General features: G+C 37.1%; 1 protein-coding gene and 1 pseudogene across 4 annotated transcripts in view; one reads left to right on the plus strand and one right to left on the minus strand.

Moving 5' to 3' along the window:
• USP9X (ubiquitin specific peptidase 9 X-linked) overlaps positions 1-22,960 on the plus strand; it is a 123,857-nt gene that overhangs the window by 80,839 nt on the left and 20,058 nt on the right. For all 4 annotated transcript variants that reach the window (XM_024116453.3, XM_055081857.1, XM_024116451.3 and 1 more), the window contains 11 exons: positions 1,588-1,718; positions 1,918-2,196; positions 5,981-6,106; positions 7,300-7,425; positions 8,488-8,654; positions 13,833-13,941; positions 14,163-14,309; positions 14,894-15,040; positions 15,796-16,018; positions 18,478-18,698; positions 21,260-21,450. In XM_024116453.3, the coding sequence (XP_023972221.1) occupies positions 1,588-1,718; positions 1,918-2,196; positions 5,981-6,106; positions 7,300-7,425; positions 8,488-8,654; positions 13,833-13,941; positions 14,163-14,309; positions 14,894-15,040; positions 15,796-16,018; positions 18,478-18,698; positions 21,260-21,450 (1,867 nt within the window). The remainder of the gene's footprint in view (positions 1-1,587; positions 1,719-1,917; positions 2,197-5,980; positions 6,107-7,299; positions 7,426-8,487; positions 8,655-13,832; positions 13,942-14,162; positions 14,310-14,893; positions 15,041-15,795; positions 16,019-18,477; positions 18,699-21,259; positions 21,451-22,960) is intronic.
• Positions 16,797-17,266, minus strand: LOC102978898 (60S ribosomal protein L35a-like; annotated as a pseudogene).

Here is a 22,960-nt window from a genome sequence, read left to right on the forward strand (position 1 = left end):
AAAAAAAAAAAAAAGAAAAAGAAAAAAAGAAAATCTTATTTATCGAGTGGTATTTTAATCATAGGGCATTTACCTTGGAAATAATTTGATTGTTGAAGTACTTTCTGAAGTAAGTTTGAGTGTTTGGTAGCTAATAATGGGATTGTTTCTTTCTTTTTTACTTTATCTTTTTAGTGTGATTTAAATGAAACTCATCCTTTAATATTATCAAAAAAAATCTTCTTACTTGATGTGCACATTAGGCACTGTTCCCTTTTTTTTAAATGTTTGCTTTTTAAGGTTCAGTTTCCAAGGATACCAGTAAGCTTCTTTCATTGTAACAAACCAGTTAATACAGGGGTCCCCAAGCCACGGACTGCTACCGGTCTGTGGCCTGTTAGGAACCTGGCCGCACAGCAGGGGGTGAGCAGCAGGCCGATCCAGTGAGCGAACAAAGCTTCATCTGTATTCACAGCCGCTCCTCATCACTCTCATTACTGCCTGAGCTCTGCCTCCTGTCAGATCAGCAGCAGCATTAGATTCTCGTTGGAGCCCGAACTCTACAGTAAACTGCACATGCGAGAGATCTAGGTTGCATGCTTCTTATGAGAATCTAATGCCTGATGATGTGAGGTGGAGCTGAGGCGGCGATGCTGGTGCTGGGGAGCGGCTGCAAATACAGATTATCATTAGCAGAGAGGTTTGACTGCACAGAGACCATAATCAATTGCTTGCAGACTCATATCAAAACCCTATCAGTGAGTGGCAAGTGAAAACAAGCTCAGGGCTCCCACTGATTCTGCATTATGGTGAGTTGTATAATTTTTTTTTTTTTTTTTTTTTTTTTTTTTTGTGGTATGCGGGCCTCCCCCTGCTGCAGCCTCTCCCGTCGCGGAACACAGGCTCCGGACGCGCAGGCCCAGCGGCCATGGCTCACGGGCCCAGCCGCTCCGCGGCACGTGGGACCCCCCCAGACCGGGGCGCGAACCCGGTTCCCCTGCATCGGCAGGCGGACGCGCAAGCACTGCGCCACCAGGGAAGCCCGAGTTGTATAATTATTTCATTATATATTACAATGTAATAATGATAGAAATAAAGTGCACAATGAGTGTAATGTGCTTGAATCATCCCAAAACCATCCCCCCACCCCAGTCTGTGGAAAAATTGTCTTCCACGAAACTGGTGCCTGGTGCCAAAAAGGTTGGGGACCGCTGAGTTAATACACAGTGTCATGGAGGCTAACATAAGTTGGAAGGAAGAGCTTGTCATATTTCTGTTTTTTAATTTTCAGTAAGAACTACTTCCTTTTGAAGTGTGTTGTAGTTTTTTGGTGTCTAGTGCCTGAGGAAGACATGTTGATTTGAGGTCTCTGAGTAGGAGGAGACTGCTTCCTTCGTGTTTGGGTTGAGTGATTAAAGAGCCCTGGTTGATTGTGACTTTTTTTTTTTTTAAACCAATCCAAATCTGGTGATGTCTTGTGAAGTTTGAGCCTGTAACTCAACTGAGTTCTTGTTCCATACTAAAGTAGTCTTCAGAATATCAAAAGTAAAATACTATGAATGCATGAATTATGTTTTATTTTAGACTATGTATCTTTTTTTCTTACAGATAGCACAACAATAGAAAAATTAAGAGCTATTTGTTTAGACCACGCCAAACTTGGAGAAAGCAGCCTTAGTCCATCTCTTGACTCGCTTTTCTTTGGTCCTTCAGCTTCACAAGTGCTCTACCTAACAGAGGTTGGTTTTTACTTTTTGAATTTATTCCATGTTCTTGAAATTTGACCTTTTATATGATAATGTGAAGAACATGGATAAAATTGTAATGTAATATTTTTGAAAGAATTTCAAAATATGGGAAATTTTTAAACTAATGATGATGAGGAAAATAAGAAATTATCTTAAAACCTTTTAATACAGTTCTTCTACTTTTTTCCAGGTAGTCTATGCCTTGTTAATGCCTGCTGGTGCACCTCTGGCTGATGATTCCTCTGATTTTCAATTTCACTTCTTGAAAAGTGGTGGCCTACCCCTTGTCCTGAGTATGCTAACCAGAAATAACTTCCTACCAAATGCAGATATGGAAACTCGAAGGGGTGCCTACCTCAATGCTCTTAAAATAGCCAAGCTGTTGCTAACTGCCATTGGCTATGGCCACGTTCGAGCTGTGGCGGAAGCTTGTCAGCCAGGTGTGGAAGGCGTGAATCCCATGGCGTCGGTAATACAGACTTTTTAAAAATCTTTTTGTAATAATGGATGGCAACTTTTAAAGTTAAACTTCTTAGAAACTCTTAAGAGTTGCTTATAGAGTTCAGAGTTGATTCAAAATGTTTTCAGTTCCTTTCCAGTGGTTCCTCATTTTAATGGTTTCCTTCTATTGAATTATATTTGTATTAAAATTACAAATGCTTTTCACTGACTCTACTCTGAGAGGGCAGTTCTTCCCTGTTCCCTTAAATCCTGTTTGACTTTTGATTATTATTAATTTTTTTTTGGCGTGTAGTTGACTTAGAATATATTAGTTTCAGGTGTGCAACAAAGTGATTTGATATTTTTATAGATTATACTCCATATAGTTATTAGAAAACATTGGCTATATTCCCTGTGTTGTACCTTACATCTTTTTTTTTTTTAATTTGTTTATTTATTTATTTTTGGCTGCGTCGGGTCTTCGTTGCTGCGCGCGGGCTTTCTCTAGTTGCTGCGAGCGGGGGCTACTCTTTGTTGCGGTGCGTGGGCTTCTTGTTGTGGGGCATGGGCTCTAGGCGCACGGGCTTCAGTTGTGGCTCGTGGGCTCTAGAGCGCAGGCTTAGTTGTGGTGCATGGGCTTAGTTCTTCCACGGCATGTGGGATCTTCCCGGACCAGGACTCGAACCCGTGTCCCCTGCATTGGCAGGCGGATTCTTAACCACTGCGCCACCAGGGAAGTCCCCACCTTACATCCTTATAGCTCACTTATTTTATACCTAGTAGTTTGTACCTCTTAATCCCCTTCACCTATTTTGCCTCTCTCCCCTCTGGTAACCACTAGTTTGTTTTCTTTATCTGTGGTTCTGTTCCTGTTCAGTTATATTTGTTTAATTTTTAGATTCCATGTATACATGAAAATATACAGTATTTGTCTTTTCTTTGTCGAACTTCTTTCTTTCTTTTTATGGCTGAATGATATAATATTCCATTGTATACACACACACCACATCTTTTTTATCCATTCATCTGTTGATGAACGCTTACGTTGCTTCCATATCTTGGCTGTTGTGAATACTGCTGTGAACACTGAGGTGCATATATCTTTTCAAATTAGTGTTTTCATGTTCTTCAGATATATACCCAGGACTGGAATTGCTGGATCACTGTTTGCAGATGATCATGGTACTATTCTATACGTATAGAACCCTAAAGACTCCACCAAAAAACCATTAGAACTAATAAGTGAATTCAGTAAAGCTGCAGGACACAAGATTGATATACAGAACTCTGTTGCATTTCTACACTAATAATGAACTATCAGAGAAATGAAGGAAGCAATCACATCAAAAAAAAAAAAAAAAAACACCTAGCAATAAATTTAACCAAGGAAGTGAAAGACCTATACTCTGAAAACTATAAATGTTGATAAAAGGAAATTGTAATATGATACAAAGAAATGGAAAGTTATCCTGTGTTCATGGATTGGAAGAATTAATGTTAAAATGTTCATACCCAATGCAATGTATAGATTTAATTCAATCGCTATCAAAACTTGTGACATTTTTCACAGAACTAGAACAGATAATCCTAAAATTTGTGTAGAACTGCTAAAAACCCCAAATAGTCTTTCAGTTATTTTATTTTATTTTTCGGCCTCACTGCACCGCTTGAGGGATCCTAGTTCCCCAACCAGGGATTGAACGCAGGCACTCGGCAGTGAAAGTGCGGAGTCCTAACCACTGGACCGCCAGGGAATTCCTTCTTTCAATTTTTTTTTTTTTTTTTTTTTTTTTTTTTTTTTTTTTTTTTTTTTTCGCGGGCCTCTCACTGTTGTGGCCTCTCCCATTGCGGAGCACAGGCTCCAGATGCGCAGGCTCAGCGGCCATGGCTCACGGGCCCAGCCGCTCTGTGGCATGTGGGATCTTCCCGGACCGGGGCACGAACCCGTGTCCCCTGCATCGGCAGGCAGACTCTCAACCACTGCGCCACCAGGGAAGTCCCTTTCAATTATTTTAAACCTACTAAAAACTCCATATGAATCTCTTCCTAGCTCGTATCTGGCATATATATATGTGTGTGTATATATATATATATATATATGTATGTATGTATACACACAGATGGTAATAAAAAAGATGTACAGTTGACCCTTGTGCAACACAGGTTTGAACTGCTCGAGTCTGCTTATACATGGATTTTTCAGTAAGTACTACAGTACTACATGATCCAAAATTGATTGGAACCACAGATACCCAGGGCCGACTGTAAAGTTATGTGCAGATTTTCGACTCCTAGAATGTCTGTCCTCCTAACCCCCATGCTGTTCAAGGATCAACTGTAATTGATTTAGCCTGTTGCCATCCTCTCTTCCCACCTTGACAGGCTCAACCTCCAATTCTGAACTTAGTTTGACTCTGTTTTTACCTTGATCCATTTTACCGAAGGTTCTCAAGATGTGCCAGAATTCGATGCCTATTTATGAGAAGTCAAACTACGCATTTGACTTGTTTTATATGCATCATAAGTGATGGTTTACTAAGTTACCCGTAGAAGATAAAAGCTTCAGGAATGTAGATTTTCTATTTTAAGAATGGCTTAGGCCTTGAGATTTGAATATTGATTAGATATGTGATACTATAATAATCACATATAATTGAGATAATAGCATTTATAATTGTTTTAGGTGTGATGATGATACTGTGGTTATGTTTAAAAGGAAGAGCCCCCTCTTTTTAAAAAAATTGTTGAAGTATTTACAGATGAAATTATATGATATTTAGGCTTTGCTTCAAAATAATCCTGGGCTGGGGCAGGGATGGAAAGTGAGGGGAGTGGTTAGACAAAGTAATTTTGGTTCTTTGTTCATAATTGTTGAAGCTGGGCGGTGGGTACATGTGAGTTCATAATCCTTTTCTCTCCATTTTCATTAAAAAGGGTAATGAAAAAAAGTGGCCCAAGTCTTAAATTGTTTTGCATTAAAGGTACCACGCTTACTAGGATTTTTTAAAAGTGGTGTTCTTCTTAAGATAAAAACAGATTCTTATCGTAATCCCTGATACAGGAGCTTAATGAAGAACACAGAAAATATAAATGCTCCCCTCTTTCACTTTTCTCTTTTATTCGGAAAATGTGCCACTGTGTATACAGAGGTACATAATAGCCTGTAATCTCAAGGAGCTCACAGTCAATAGGGCGCTAAAGGCAAAATTAGTAAAAACAGACTTGTCTTAAATACTGCTGTAGAAATACTTATAATATGGAGAAGAGTTAGAACTTGAAAGGCAGTCAGAATTGCCTGGCTAATAACTACTTAAAAGTAATCTTTTTTCTTTATGGGCTTAAAAATTTGGTCTGGTACCTTTTATACATTAGTATTTTTATTCTGTTATTGATATTCCTTAATTTTTCTTTTCTAAAAAGAGTTCGATGACCAGGGTGAATGGGGAGCAGGGTCTCCCCAGGAGCATGCATGTGAAGTACTTGACTGAGTTTCTAGATAGGACTGCAACCAGTCAGTTCAGTTTATCACTCACCTCTACAAGTTATGCTGAATGCAGATGTAAAGACACAAGTTGGATTGATCTAGAATGGGGGTTTGCAGAGGGATATGTGGCACTCCACTACACAAGAAAAAGAGGAAGCCCACATTGTTGGCAATGCAAAGAACTTTTTGTGTAAGTCACACAGGTTCTACAGTGTATTGAATACATACAGAAGGGAGGTCATCCTGAGGGAGTGATGATGAGTGAGGAGCAAATGGTTGGATTTGGTTATGTACGCAGTGTTAAAGTAAAATATTTATCTTTTTTCAGATCAACCAAGTTACTCATGATCAAGCAGTGGTGCTACAAAGTGCCCTTCAGAGCATTCCTAATCCGTCATCTGAATGCATGCTTAGAAATGTGTCAATTCGTCTTGCTCAGCAAATATCTGATGAGGTTAGTATTAAATTTGTAAAGCTCTGAAATTCTGGAAGGTTCGTTTCTTTCACTTTTGACCCTCTCTTTATGTAGAAATAACCCTTATCACATTTTGGCGCTTAATTTTCCTAGGCCCACTCACTTTAATCACTGACTCAGTCTAGATAAAGTTCCCTTAACATGAATTTTACCTAATGATAATATTTGTACTTTCTGGTTTTAATCACCTTTATGTACAATGAACAGCATCCTTTTAAAGCATATAATTAAGTGAAATTTGACAAATACATATTTCTTTTTTTTTAACATTTTTATTGGAGTATAATTGCTTTACAATTGTGTGTTAGTTTCTGCTTTACAACAAAGTGAATCAGTTATACATATACATATGTTCCCGTATCTCTTCCCTCTTGCGTCTCCCTCCCTCCCGCCCTCCCTATCCCACACCTCTAGGTGGTCACAAACCACCTAGCTGATCTCCCTGTGCCATGCGGCTGCTTCCCACTAGCTATGACAAATACATATTTGTGTCACACGTCCACCATAGTCAAGACACGGAATGTCTCCATCACTCTTTCCATATGCCCCTTTGAAGTCTCCTCTTCCCTGTCTACTCCTGGTCTCAGATAACCACTGATCTTTTGTTACTATATAGTAGTTTTCATTTTCTAGAATTTTACACAAGTGGAATCATACAGTGTGTGTTCTTTTATGTCTGGCTTCTTTCACTCGGAATAATGACTTCGAGAATTATCTGTGTGGTGTGGACCATTAGTCCATTCCTTTTTATTGCTGAGTAATATCCCATTATGAATATTCCACATTGTGTTTAATCATATACTTGGTAAAGGACATTCTCTTTCTTAGCTGTGAATAAAGCTGCTGTGAACATTCTGTACAAGTGTTTGTGTGGACCTAAGTTTTTATTTCTCTTGGGTAGAAAACTAGGAGTGGAATGGTTTGATCACCTCTGTAGTCTTTTTAAGGTTCTTCTGAAAGTAGTGTAGAGCCAGATATTAACTTGGAGAACATACTTTGTGGTATTGCTGTTAAACGAAATAATGGGACAAAGGCAACTTGGGAACCTAAAGACAGTGGTACTACTTCACAGCCATTCCTGTTTCCTTTACAGGAAGAAACATTTTTGCTTTTCTAGTGATTATTCCACTCTAATACTGTGTCAACTGTTTTAATTACTCATTATCTTGCAGGCTTCAAGATATATGCCTGATATTTGTGTAATTAGAGCTATACAAAAAATTATCTGGGCATCAGGATGTGGGGCATTACAGCTAGTATTTAGCCCAAATGAAGAAATCACTAAAATTTATGAGAAGGTAAGAATTATTGCAGAAATATATTACCTTTAAGAAAATGTTTAATTGTGCATGAGGCTGAATTTTTATGTCTGCCATCTTAATATAAAACTGTCTTTTTCTACTTCTCACTAAAGTTAGGTATAATTATTTCATACTGAATTTGCTTTCTCCTATTCTCTTTATTCTTCTTTCATCATCTTTCTGTCCTATGTATTTTGGTTTAGGTAACTGTCAGTTGTGATATCATGGCATTTAAGTATTTTTGACTCTCTTAAAGCATTCAGGAGTGTCAGCCAATTAGGTATCATCCTTGATCTTCCATTAGATTAATCAAGTTATTTACAGAAGAGAGACTGTGTTTGACTCTTTGATCTTCTGTTATATATACCTGCCCCTGATAGCCACTGCTGCATATTTAGAAGGGGAAATTAAGTTATAGGAGCTTCCCTTTTATGGCCGACATAACCGTGATTTGCCTGGGATGTATGTTGATGTCCTATACTGTTGGTTATTCACTTCACTCAGCTAATATTTGAATGCCTGTTCTTTTTCAGGCATGTACCATAAATATTACTTATTGATAACTTCAGGTTAGAACTTATTAGCTACCTACCCAAGCATATTTTAGGTCGTAAAACCTTCAGACCTTTCCTGAACGATTGTCTGAGACAATTGCTTTTGAATAAAATGGCACTATAGGTAAGCTACATAATGGGACTAGTCAGAAGTTGGGTACTCTGACTGCAGTGCCAGAGTGGTTCTTGAGGAAGGAATGATTGTTGGTGCAGAAGTACACAACTCAGAAGGTCTCTAGGAGCTTGGGGGACAAAAAAGCAGGTAATATGCTCATTGTGCTCCTTCAGCCATCCTTGGGACGTAGCAAAAGAATAGAATTAGACTTTATCATCTGTTTATACTCATTTCCGTGCTATTTCAAAGGGGCCTCAAGAGTTGTAGGTAAAGAAGCTGAGGCCAAGTGGTTTAAGTGACTAGGTAAGTTTTAAGCACTAACTTGAAGTTTGTGTGAGATTTTTCTTAAATACATCTCTAGGTAATTTGTCCCTGACTATAATTTTACAGACCAATGCAGGCAGTGAGCCAGATTTGGAAGATGAACAGGTTTGCTGTGAAGCATTGGAGGTGATGACGTTATGTTTTGCCTTGATTCCGACAGCCTTAGATGCTCTTAGTAAAGAAAAGGCTTGGCAGACATTCATTATTGATTTACTGTTGCACTGTCACAGCAAGTAAGTGTCTTTTTTAATTGTAAGAAATTTGATCTTATTTTTTTAAGCAGAAATGAATTAATTTATGTTGGCAGAATTTATCCCAGGAATCAAATATTTATTGTCTGTATAGCACACTAATGTTTAGGAAATTTTTATTTAACTGTGTTTTGCCTAGACCTGAATTTGTTTGGTTTTACTGTCTACAAAATGTGAACATTAATTCTCAAAGTAAAATTAATTTTTCTTTAATTCCAGAATTTAGTTTCACCTAAGAGGTATGTATTTTAATGTATTTTAGCCCATTTTAAAAACCTGGTTTATAAGATTTAAATTAAATAGGACATTTAGCTTCCTTTCTTGGATACCTAGAGCCAAGTGTTTTTTTTAGTGAAGTTAAGTCAAGTCAGTGTGGAATTCACAAGGCATGGTTATGGTAAGAACTTTTGCATTTTACACTGAGAATAAAGACCAATTATAAAGTCCTAGTTTTTCATTTTAAGAGCATTTATTCAGTGACATTAATTTTGTTTTGGGCTTTTTGTGCAAGTCAATCAAAATTGTAGAAAATGTAGGTTTTCCATCCCCTTATGTCAATCTAATCTTGACCTTCATAAGGTAACTTTTTAAACTTGAGCTCTAATCAGTATCACTGTTATATGTAATTAATCTATCTCGTATACATTTTGCAAAAAGACACAGGAAATGTTCACTTTGTTTATTCTTTCACATTCCATTCAACAATGACAGAAATCACTGATGAAAAGTTAGTATAAAGTCAAAATAAGCACTTTGCTGGCATGAAGCCTAGTGGTAAAGTTTTTTTGTTTTTGTTTGTTTGTTTTTTTAAGTGTACATGGTGTGATGGAGTAGTAGGTTCAACTCACTCCAGGGGATGCTGTAAAGTAATTTAGTGGTCTCAAGTGGGAATCTCTATTATTTTAGAAGTTCCTTGGTAATTTCCTTGAAGACATCTAGTTCAGCCTATTCAGAAAGTTCTTTGATGGGATCCCCCCCCCCCCCCGCCAGATAAGCTTGAGCTTGCTATCTCTTTGAGAAAACTTTATCATCGTTGGACAACTCTGTATGTTAAGAAAGATAATAGGTTGAATAAGTCTGGAGGAGAGGAAAGATGATTAGCCATGAGTTTTGATGAAGTCAGACCTGGAGGTACAAATTTCTTAATATATGCTGATTTTTTTTAAATCTTAAACTAAATTAGGAACTTATGTCACTTTCTTTGCTACTAAGTATCAAGGAACTTCGTTTAATAAGTTTTCTGCCCTCTACTTTTACGATAATCCCCATTATAGGAAGTTATTACCATTTGACTCCTCTCCTCCCTGAAACTTGTGCACAATGAAGTAAAAAATACTGTACACAGCACTTCTTCTCATGCCTCTGTTATCTTGTCTTTGACAACAACGGGGGTCTTCTAAGGTTAAGATCTTTTTCGAGCTTTAGGTATCTGATTTTCTTCCCTAGTACTGACTCTCACCCTGCCCTGCAGTTTTAGTTATGTATGTATGTATTTATTTATTTATATTTATTTTTGGCTGTTATGGTTCTTCGTTGCGTGAGCAGGCTTCTCATCGCCATGGCTTCTCTTATTGCGGAGCACGGGCTCTAGAGCACAGGCTCAGTAGTTGGGGCGCACGGGCTTAGTTGCTCCGTGGCCTGTGGGATCTTCCCGGACCAGAGCTCGAACCCGTGTCCCCTGCATTGGTAGGCGGATTCTTAACCACTGTCCCACCAGGGAAGCCCTGCCCTGCAGTTTTAAATCATCACATTATAAATATCAGAGTACCGGGCTTCGATACTTGCAGAGTATATCTTGCAAAATATGATCGTGTTGTTTTCCTGCTTAAAATCTTTCCATGTCTTCCCATTGTCTTTGAATTAAGTGTAAACATTTAAATTTGGTTTATAAGCACTCCACAATTTGGCTCTTGCTTCTACGCACTCAAAAATTTCAACTTCAGGGCCACATTTTCCAGTAAGTTTTCCTTATCCCTAGAGGTCTCCTAGACATCTGTTCCTATTAGAAGAGGCCTGCTTCCACATAACAACACTGATATTTTGTTGTAATTGCTCGTAATTGGATTTGAATTCCTTTAAGTGGATTTGTGGGGGGTTTTTTGGTTTTCTTTTTAAAGCCTCCTCCAGCACCTGTTGCTTTATACTCTGCCTGTTTAACTCCTTTATGTTACCTTGATGATCCATGGAGGCATTTGAGTTTGCCACTCCTGGAATAGTGCTTTCAAGGCACAGCTGAGTATTCTGGTAGAAGAAGAGAAAGGGATAATGCAGAAAAGGAGATTAGTAGGCGTCAGTTTACAGAAGGCCTTTGATGCTGAGATCCAAGTAGTGTTAGATTTTAATATTGTAGGCAGTCTCACTGATGAATAATTTATCAAGTACCCATTATGCACCAGGCAGTGTTCTAGCTACTGGGAATATAGCAGTAAACAAAACAGACAAAATGTCAGCCTTCTTGGAGTCTGTACTAAAGGGGATGGGGAGTGAGAAGGGAAGACATATGGGAAAATATATAGTATGTTATATTAATAAATGCTATCGAGAGAAATAAATCAGGAATGGGGATGAGTGGGGAGGCAGGGTCATTGGAGTTCAGTTTTATGTAGGATAGTCAGAGAAGACTTCCCAGAGAAGGGTGACCTTTTAAACAGAGCTCTGAAAGAGTGAGGTAGTGATCCGTGCAGTTAATGGGGGAAGTGTGTTGGGTTTTTGGGTGGGGGTTTTTTGTGTTTTGTTTTTCATTTTAAATTGTATTTTTTATTTTGTTCAGCTTTATTGAGATATAATCAGCATATAACTGTGTAACTTTAAGGTGTACAAAGGGTTGAGTTGATACAATCATATCTTGCAGTATGATTACCACCATAGCCTAAGGTTAGCTAACACCTCCATCATGTTTCATTTTTAATTTTATTTTATTTTTTATATGAGAAATACATTTTGGTCATCTGAATGACCAAATATATATTTTTTTAATTTTTATTTTTTAATTGAGGTATATATAGCTGCTTTACAGTGTTTCAGGTGTACAGCAGTGATTCAGTTATACATATATATTTTTTTTCAGATTCTTTTCAATCAGATTATTACGAAATACTGTATTTCTTGTATTATATAGTAGGTCCTTGTTGTTCATCTATTTTATATGTAGTAGTCTGTTAATCCCAAATTCCAACTTTATCCCCACCCCCCCAGGGAAGTGTGTTTTAAGCAGAAGAAACAATAGATGCAAATGTCCTAAGGCAGAAAGATGCCTGACATGTAAAGAACAACATGGAGCCGAGTGTGGCTGGAACAGCAGAGGTGGGGGAGTTGTAGGAGGTGAGGCCAGAGAGGCAATAAGCAGCCTGTAAGGATTTTATAGATCATTGTAAAGACATTAACTTTTACCCTAAGTGAGATGGGAATCCATTGGGGGTTTTTTTGTTGTTGTTGTTGTTTGCCGCGGCATGCGGGATCTTAGTTCCTTGACCAGGGATCAAACCTGTGTCCCCTGCATTGGGAGCATGGAGTCTTAACTACTGGACCACCAGGGAAGTCCCCCATTGGAGGGTTTTGAGCAGAAGAATGATATGCTCTGAGTTAACATTTTAAGTTTATTCTGGTTGCTTTGCAGGAAAGGCACTTAGACTATTTCATTAATCCAAATGAAAGATGAGAGAGTCTGGAAGTATGGCAATAGTAGAAGTGGTGAGAAATGATCAGATTTTGAGTATGTTGTGAAGATACAGGCAACAGGATTTTTTAGTAGATGTGTTTCTTTTGAAGCATTACCGAAGTCTTCATGTGTGAGGGAGGGTTCATCAGGAACTGACAAGCATCAACTCTTTATAGACCCTCACTCTATTTGGGCCACATACCTAACTTTTTAAAAAATAATCTAGGGCAGTATGAATGACATATACCTCGGAAAATCTGGTAAAAGTTATGGACCTTCTCCCCAACAAAACCAAGTACTCCTGATGTCAGTTTATTTGAATTCCACCAAAGCTAACCCACAAAGCTTCTAAAGGTCCCTATGGTTTATAGGACCATGTACAGGTTTCCGAAACCTAAAAAATATCCAGGAGGGAGGTTAGTACACAGAATGTATACTGTCAAGTTCTTAAATTGAAATAAAAATTTGTTTCTAAGCTGTCTATCAGCTAGCACATTGGCAGAAACATAGTTATTCACCAAATGTAGTTTGTAATGTCTGTACGATAGACATGCTTCGTTAGCAGATACTTTTTGAGCATCTTCCATATGTCAGATGTTGTTCTAGGTGCCAGGAACTCATGCTTCAACAAAGCAAAGCCCTGCCCTGAAAGAGCTTACTTCCTAATGGAGACAGACCTCCATCTTGTAAACAAACAGTATTTATACATCTGGTAACTGGTTCTTAGCACCTGTTATATGCCAGACATCATTCTTCATTCCGGAGGCACAGTAGTAAACTAAATAGATGATGTCTTTGCCCTCTTGGAGCATTTATTCTAGTGAGATCTGTATAGTGTACATATTTTTTAAGAGACCCATGATGCTCAGGTAAAATTCCCAGTACTGTGACCAAAGACAGGTTTTTCCCCTGGTTAATCATAGAATATTGTATAATACGGTGGTTCTCAATCTTTAGCACACGTTAGAATCACCTGAAGGCTTTATTGAAACGCAGGTTGCTGGGACCTGAGAAATTGCATTTTTAACAAGTTCTCAGATGCTGCTGATGCTGCTGATCTGGGTAACATGCTTTGGGAATCACTAGTATATCAGGGACATCTGCAGCAACATCCTTATTGTGTAATTGCAGCAGAATTTCTACAGAGTTGTTCGCTCCAGAGCACAATGGAATAATTCTATGGAATGCCCAAAAGATGCTTAAGGCTTACTGTACAACTCTTGTACCTAGAGGAACATTTCCAGCCTGTTCCAAGAAAGGGGTGTTAGAAGGTATCCCTTGAACTCTTCAGTGACAATTTGAGGTTTTAGTTCTTGACACACAGCCTAAGTTCATCTGTTAAACGTTGCTGCTTAAAGGGGTATTACGTATTCTTGTATTTTTACTTTTAATTTACCTACCCCTTAACACCCCACCCCCACCCCAAGAGACAGTGTTGGAATATTTTTTTTTCTTTTTCTTCATGAAGATAATATATTAAATATGAAACATTTTTATTTCAGAACTGTTCGCCAGGTGGCACAGGAGCAGTTCTTTTTAATGTGCACCAGATGTTGCATGGGACACAGGCCTTTACTTTTCTTCATTACTCTGCTCTTCACCGTTTTGGGGGTGAGACATTTTTTAATATACTTATTGTGATTCATTCTTGTACATGGAACAGTCAAGAATTCATGGTTTTAGCTTGTATTAAAGTTAGAGCACTCTATTTTAAAAATATTAATAATTTCCCATCCTATGTTAGTTATTTACTCCAGTTAATTCTGGGTTTTTAAAAAGTGGATTCTGAGCATGGACATGTAAATTCATATTATTCTACTTTATTGTTTCAGAGCACAGCCAGAGAGAGAGCTAAACATTCAGGCGACTACTTTACTCTTTTAAGGCACCTTCTTAATTATGCTTACAATAGTAATATTAATATACCCAATGCTGAAGTTCTTCTCAATAATGAAATTGATTGGCTTAAAAGAATTAGGGTAAGTTGCATTTAATACTGTGTTTATCATCAATAAATAAGATATTAATAGTTTATAGTTTTGAGCATTTTGGTTAAATGAAAAACAACAAAGAGTAATAAAAAGGACCAAAGAATATACTCTGTGTTGGTGGATATTACTAACTCATGATTCACAGAATGAATGCATAAGTAGTTTTGTCAAATGCCTTGCTTTATTTAAGACTTGAAACACTGATATTCAGCTTCTTCCATTTTAAAATGGGCCCATTTTGCAAATTTTCAGCTTTTAGAAAGTGTTCTTGAATTGTTTTCATCAAAAAATGAGTCTGATAGACTAGCACTTAATTTAACTTTTGATCTTAACACCTGATACTTTTTACTTAGAGTTGTATGAGAATTTATTTCTGAAGAGATTGGTATCTTTTAGCCTTCAGATTAGCATTTCTTCTACTAGTTTGTAAAGCCTACTTCTAGAAAGTTCTGAAGAGAAAAAAATCACTTAGAATGGAAAGGTTTGAAGGAATTGCCGCTGTCTAGCTCACTCTTGTTCTGACATCTCACCGCCCTTTCGTAAGTTAGGCATTTGATATTTTTCTTTGGCAGGATGATGTTAAAAGAACAGGTGAAACGGGTGTTGAAGAGACAATCTTGGAAGGCCACCTTGGGGTAACAAAAGAGTTACTGGCCTTTCAAACCCCTGAGAAAAAATATCATATTGGTTGTGAAAAAGGAGGTGCTAATCTCATTAAGGTAAGTCCTGTCGGCTTGGTCCTAAGCTATGTATCATTAACATTCTACATGTTTATTAGCAAATCTGTCTGGTTAATTTATGGTATCATGTCTTTGGTGTATTTTCTTGACCATTTCTGTTTTCTACTTTTAAAGAATATAGACGTTACAGTAACTTTTAAAATATCGTTTCTAAATTTTGTACATGAATAAAATTTCAGTACTGTGTGAAGTAAGTAAGCACTATTTAATTTTTCTATTTAGAAAATCTGAACTTTTTACTTCATCAGACTATTTAGAATGAGTCAAACCTCTATTACGTAAGACTGTGCACATTTACCATGTTTCTTTGATGAGTTTTTTCACATACGTGGTAACTCAAGGAAACAAAAAGTATCATTTTAGGACATTTAATTTTTATTCAAAATGAGCTTTGGTATACATGTGATTAAAAGAGTAAATTTACTTAATGTGAATTTTTGTTAAGTGCTACAGTCAACTCATTCTTGATGAGTTTTTAACCTGAGAAATTGGGTTTGCTTGTTAATTGTAGTAAATAGTGTTTTGAAGTGGGATCTTTTTATTAGAAAATCTAAGTAAGTTTTCTGAAATGTATTGAAATCTTGAATTCTGACAATTAATTTAACATTATTTCCTTCCAAGAGACATTTCTTTCTTTAAAAAAAAAATACACACATATGCATATATAACTTTACATGTATTTTTATATAAATATGTATCATTGCTAATACATAATCCATTTTTCAACTTTGTAGGAATTAATTGATGATTTCATCTTCCCTGCATCCAATGTTTACCTACAGTATATGAGAAATGGAGAGCTGCCAGCTGAACAGGCTATTCCAGTCTGTAGTTCACCAGCTACCATTAATGCAGGCTTTGAGTTACTTGTAGCATTAGCTGTCGGCTGTGTGAGGAACCTCAAACAGATAGTAGATTCTTTGACTGAAATGTACTACATTGGCACAGCAATAACTAGTAAGTATTTTAAAATACAAAGTTCTGATGACAGTTCTCTAATGTGTTCAAATTCTGTTTTCCTTTTAGTAAACATCTTCAACTCATGTTTTCCTTTCTTTCAGCAACTAGTATAACATTTAAGACCATTACAAGCAATAAGTCTTAATGTAGAAAAGTTTTCAGATGTTTGTTAAATGTCTTCCTGTAAGTGGTACAAGTATTGAGCAACAAAATAAATTTCATTTCAATCAAATCTGGACTAAAATCCAAACTCCAGAATAATAAACAGTCAAAATAAATTTCGGAGTTCAAACTTAAAAATTCAAATTACATGCGTTGGAAAACCTTTCAGGCCCTCACTTTAGAAGCCCTTTAATGTTATTTTCATATGAGTTCTAAGAAAATCTGGTTTTAAAGATTAGAATGTGAGAAGATAACATTTTAATGCCCTTGGTCCTCAGTTAATGCTCACATGAAGCCCATGAAACAAGACTGTAGACTGTAGATCTTACTGATCTAGAACTGAAGCTCAAAAGGGATGAGGGCAATATAAAATGACTGAGACAGCAGAAATAAGAAAGCAAACCACAATGGAGGCTGTTCTGTTTTAGAAGGAAACCATTTATCTACAAAGCTTAAGAATATAATTGATTATAGTAAATCTTTAAGAACATGTCAAATTATTTTTTGATATGTTGTATTTTAGAATATAAGGACTTTTTAATAACATTTTAGGAGATTCTGATTAAAGTTCTTTAAAGGTTAGACAGTTATTCTATCAAATTTGTATATAGTAGGGTGGGGGTTTTTGTTTGTTTTTAAACAAATCCACACTTTTATTTATTTAGTTTTCAATAAGTTGAAACGCTCAAGGGGTACAGCAGCACACAGATTCTTTGGCCAATAGCCTTAGCAGGAAGGTTGCTTTGGAATTTGACACGAACCAAGCCACTGTTTCCATGAGCACAAGTTACCTTTCCCCAGATTCTTCTGGTTTTGTTCAGTTTGCCACCAGGAGTCACTGTTGTTCTTTGGTTTGTACACATGAGCACATCTCTTGCCCAAGTAGAATTCAGTTTCATCTTGGGCATAAACACCTTCAGTTTTAGGAAGAGGAACCCTCTGGCTTCACAGGACCCTGCTTATAGCCAGCAAAAATAGAGCCTTGGACCACAGCCTTCCAGACCTATTTGCTGTTTTAGAAGTCCTGTTCCCAGCACTCCTCCACAGGCTCCACGATGGCAGAAAGAGAAAGGCCGCTTGTTTTTAAGTAGTACATTTGTGTGGTAAAAATTTCAAGTACCAGAGAAGGATGTATTCTAAAACATTTTTCCTGCCCTTTCCGTTCCCTTGGTCCCCTTTGATAGCTGTAACCGTTATCTTCAGTTCATGTCTATCCTTCCAGAATCTCTGAGTATGCAAAATCCACATACAAAATCTTTTTTTGTTTGTTTGTTTAGTTTTTTAACCACAGATTGGTGTGGAGTGCACAGTGTTCTTCACTTTGTTTTCCCCTTAATATATCTGTGATCATTTCCTATCAACACATAAATATTTATCTAAATCCATTTATTAGCTATATACCTTTCTATCTTTCAGTTCAATATACTATATAATTTATTTAACTGGTCTTATAGATGATGATATTTACATTGTTTCCAGGTTTATACTAGGTAGAGGGAGATAGGCAGTGATCTACAGTTCTCACAGAACTCAAATCCACTATCTCATTTGCTCCTCAAAATAACATGGTGATTATAGGCAAAGCACGTTTTACTCTTATTACTACATTTAATTAAGAAGGAAACAGGGCTTCCCTGGTGGCGCAGTGGTTGAGAGTCCGCCTGCCGATGCAGGGGACATGGGTTCGTGCCCCGGTCCGGGAAGATCCCACATGCCGCGGAGCGGCTAGGCCCGTGAGCCATGGCCGCTGAGCCTGCGCGTCCACAAAAAAAAAAAAAAAAAAAAAAAGGAAACAGAGGCTTGCCTGAAGATGAAAGAGATGGTAAGCATCAGAACCTGGATGTGAACCCAGGTGATATCTTAGGATTATTTAAAATTTAGTAAGCTATCATATGTTGATATATTTGTATAACATTTCATGCCAGAAGGAGTTTGAAGGCACTTGAAAAAACATATAAAAGTAGAAAAAGTTAAAGTTCATAATGACTAAATTATAATAAAGTTAAAAGTAAAGTTAACATGTAGAAGTTAGCATTGTACCATCTTGTGAGACTGCCATAGAAGCAACATCAGATAAAGCATGGGTTCATAGATGGTGGGGTAAGAATCTATATAGTGGTATGTGTTACTGTGTATCTTCGATTTGTTGAGGGTGAAATGCATACCTAGAGCACTATTTCAGGTGGCTATAGGAGTAGTGGAATTGTTGATAATGTTAATTTATCAGCTTAATAAAGTCTAAAGTGGACAAAATGTTTTTATTCGTGCTACAAGAATCTTTTGTCTTCTCTCAGCTTGTGAAGCACTTACTGAGTGGGAATATCTGCCACCTGTTGGACCCCGCCCACCAAAAGGATTTGTGGGGCTGAAAAACGCTGGTGCTACTTGTTATATGAATTCTGTGATTCAGCAACTCTACATGATTCCGTCCATTAGGAATGGTATTCTTGCAATTGAAGGCACAGGTAGTGATGTAGATGATGATATGTCTGGGGATGAGAAGCAGGACAACGAGGTAAATTTTATTTAGCATTTTTATTTTCTGTGTTTGAAGTTCTGATACGAGATACTGTTGTTCTCTCTTAGAAAGCATTAGACTTTCACTGGACCTGTTGGCAAATATTTGAAAATAAAGCTAGAATCTCCCGGCGCAGACTGCTACCTTGACATAGTGCTCACTACCTACCAGACTTGCAACTACGGTTAATTTTTATGATAGTTTATATGCTTTAAAGCAACAGTTAATGTACTCACTTTTGGGGGTTTGGTATAATTTAGAGTTTGTATAATGATAAGAATCTTCATTTTTAATAATAGTCTAAATTATATTTTTACTTTCCTGTTTGATATTTTAATTATGTATCTCCATTTATTTATGCCAAGATATGTGCTATGCCAGTTTCATTGTCTGTGCTTACTTTTAGATTACTTTTGCATTTCTCCCAGATCATAACTATTTTTGCTTAGGAAACAAACTTCTACTTGTGACAAAATTTAGGCTCCTACCAAGTATCCAATGCAGAATAAAGCTGTGAAAAAATTAGGTTGTAGTGGTGGATCAGAGTTGACATAACTATGGCATCATTCTTTAAAGAAGAGGCTATGGCCAGACTTAAGCTGTGGTCATGTTTGTGTCCACCCTGTATTTCTTTGTTTTTATTTGACCTTTTCCCACGCATGGTGTTGTGTTGGTGAGAGCTGAAGAGAGAAGCCAGAGCATGCTCTGATTGTAGTAAATATCTAAATGGTTCTTTTCTCATTCCCTCTCTTCAGTCACTGAACTATTTGCTATGAGGTAGTTTATCACTTACAGGGAAGGCTTCTGAAACATACACTAGACCCCAACTCTTCCCTAGGTCTGCTGAACCGCATCATCCGGGGATTGGGGTCTGAGCATTTTTACTTTTTTAAGAAGTTTCATAGGCATTGCTCACACCGTATACCTGGTTGAGAACCACTGCTCTGGGTGAAAATTGGAGTTCAGATTCTAGTTCTGTGATTCATCACATCTCTAGGTTGTTGAGTTAAGCACAGCAGAGACAGCTAATTGTACCAGCAGGCAAAGTATGATACAGTTCAAATAAGGTGTCTCAACTTTGCTCTCATGATACCCTCTGCTCTGTGTTGTCTTGGCACCCCGTTGCACTGTGAGGTGTTTTGGTTTTGGTTTTTTGCCTGTGTGCTTTTTTCCTTCCCTAGACTAAGTTTCTCGTGGGCAGGGACTGGACATTGTCTATTTCTACATCCGCGTCCCACACAGAGTTCTGCAGCCACCATTCTCTTTCCATCTCTATGAATTTGACTATTCTAGGTACCTCATAAGTGGAATCATACCATATTTGGTTTTTTTGTGACTGGCTTGTTTGACTTAACGTAACTACCATTTCATAGCATATGTCAGAATTTCCTTTCTTTTAAAGGCTGAATAACATTCCTTTGAATGTATATACCACATTTTGTTTATCCATTTATTCATCAGTGGACATTTGGGTTGCTTCCACCTTTTTGTGGAGGGTGGTGCACACGGCGCGGCCTGTGGGATCTTAGTTCCCGACCAGGGATCGAATCTGCTTCCCATGCATTGGGAGCACAGAGTCTTAACCACTGGACCGCCAGGGAAGTCCCTGATTCCACCTTTTGGTGGAATTCAAAATTGTGAATAATGCTGCTCTGAACATGGGTATACAAATATCTCTTCAAGACCTTTCTTGCAGTTCTTTTGGGTGTTTTACCCAGAAGTGGAATTGCTGGATCATTTGATAGTTTTATTTTTAATTTTTTTAAGAACTGTTTTCTACAGTGGCTGCACCATTTTACATTTCCCACCAACAGTGTGCAAGGGTTCCAATTTCTTTGCACAGAATTTTTTCATTTTCATGAGGTCCAGTATGTCTCTCTTCTATCGTTGCCTGTGCATTTGGTGTCATATCCGATAAATCATTGTCAGATCCAATGTCGTTAAGTTTTTGCTCTATGTTTTAGGAGTTTCATAGTTTTAGCTCTTACATTTAAATCTTTTATCTGTATTGAGTAAATTTTTGTGTATAGTGTTAGGGAAAAGTCCAACCTTATTCCTTTGCATATGGATATCTAGTTTTTCCAGCACCATTTGTTGAAGAGTACTACTAATCTTAATATGTATATTGTATTGAATTTTTACAAGTCTGAGCACTCTATATACATTATCTCATATAATCCTCACAACAGCTACATGAAGAATGTGTTAACCCATTTACACATGAGGCACTTAATTGCTCAGTTACTTAGCTTGTAAGTAGCAAAGCCTGCATTTGTGTCCAGTTCAGTCTAAGTTAATCACTTTACTGTATTTTGCTATATTACCTACCTCTACGATACTTAGTGAGGGTTATTCCTTTATGACAACTCTTATGTGAAAGGGGTGGGGATATAAACACTGATACTATAAACTAAAATTTATAAATTGAAAGTTAAGTGCTTTGGAAATAAATAGAAGTACAAGTGATTTGTTCACTAATCATTTAGCATTTTTCTCAACATATTTTTACTATACTTTGAAGTTAGATTAGCTCATTAATGATAACTTTTGGTTTCTAGAGCAATGTTGATCCCAGAGATGATGTATTTGGATACCCTCAACAATTTGAAGAGAAACCAGCATTAAGTAAAACAGAAGATAGGAAAGAGTACAATATTGGTGTTCTAAGACACCTTCAGGTCATCTTTGGTCATTTAGCTGCTTCTCGACTACAGTACTATGTGCCCAGAGGATTTTGGAAACAGTTCAGGTAAACTATGGATGAATAGTAATTGGGATACTGCTTAAACCTTTATGACTATCTCATGACACTAACATTAAACTTCTAAAACCTATACTGGAAGGCACTTTTATGTTTAATATTTAAGCAGTAGTAATAATCAAACTTTACTTCGTAGTTAGGTTTGTTTTCTCATTGTCCCTAAAGGAGGTAGAAAGTGTCATAGTAAGAGGCAGCATTCTTTAGTCTCTTAAGATGTTAATAATTTTTTATTTTGAAAGCTTCTAATATTTACATAAGTAGGGAGAAGAGTATGAACCCTTATGTTTTCATCACTCAGCTTCAACAGTTGTCAACTCATGGCCAATCTTATTAAATCTACACTGCCATCTACTTCTTTTTAGATTGTTTTGAAGCAAATACATAATTTCATCCATAAATATGTCTGTGTATCTCTAACGTCTTTTTTTAACATGACTATGATACTATTATCATGTCTTATAAAAATTCCTTAATATCCTTGTCAATGTCTGATTTTACCCAATTACCTCATAACTGTTTTTTACTATAAATTTTTTGAAATCATGATCCAAGTGAAGTCCATATGCTGCAGATGTTGACATGACTCTTTAGTCTCTTCTAATCTTTTTTCACCCTTGTAGTTATTTGTTGGGGAGGAAAAAAAAGAAAAAAAAAAAGGTAGTTAGCTCTGTAAATTTTCCCATCTGGATTTTATTGATGGGATCCCTGTGGTGGTTTCTGTTTTCCTCAGTCCCCTGTATGTCATATAAATAGGTAGTGAGATCTAGAGGCTTGATCAAATTCAGGTGTGATTTTTCTTTTTTTGGAGTGTATAGACAAGGCTTGCTTCGTGGGTGATAACGATGACCTCAGTGAGGAGAAGTACATAATATCTGTCTGTCTGTCTCTGTCTTACAACAGCCATTGATCATCATTGCCTAAATGCAGCATTTCATCAGGATTACAAAATGGCAACATTCTAATTTTATCATTCTTTCATTTATTAGCTAGAGGAGATCTATAAAGGAAAACTTCCCCATAGTAACTCTTTGGCTATTCTAATGTACAATTTTATAGGAAAGGTGCGATAAATACGTTGGGTTTTATTGTTGTTGTTAATTTTTTTAAAAATCTTCGATTATGTCTTGATCTTATTTCTCTGGCTTCATTTATTTCATTTGTTTTTTTTATCATCGCCTATCATGTCATGCACTGAGCTAAAATACCGTAGTACAACCACATATCTGTACTGTGTATGAGAATGCTATAATCCTCCTTCATAGCATTGGGTTTTTAGAATAATACTACTTTTTTTTTTTTCTGTTTTTTGGCCACACTGCACGGCTTGTGGGATCTTAGTTCCCCAACCAGGGATTGAACCTGAGCCCTTTTCAGTGAAAGCACAGAGTCCTAACCACTGGACTGCCAGGGAATTCCCTTAAATAATACTCCTTAGAATCCCTTCAAGGTATCTCCCAGACAGCTGAGAGCAGGGGACGCAAAGGGTCACCTGACACTG

The sequence above is a fragment of the Physeter macrocephalus genome, chromosome 21 (genome assembly GCF_002837175.3).
Source record: "Physeter macrocephalus isolate SW-GA chromosome 21, ASM283717v5, whole genome shotgun sequence".
NCBI lineage: Eukaryota > Metazoa > Chordata > Mammalia > Artiodactyla > Physeteridae > Physeter > Physeter macrocephalus.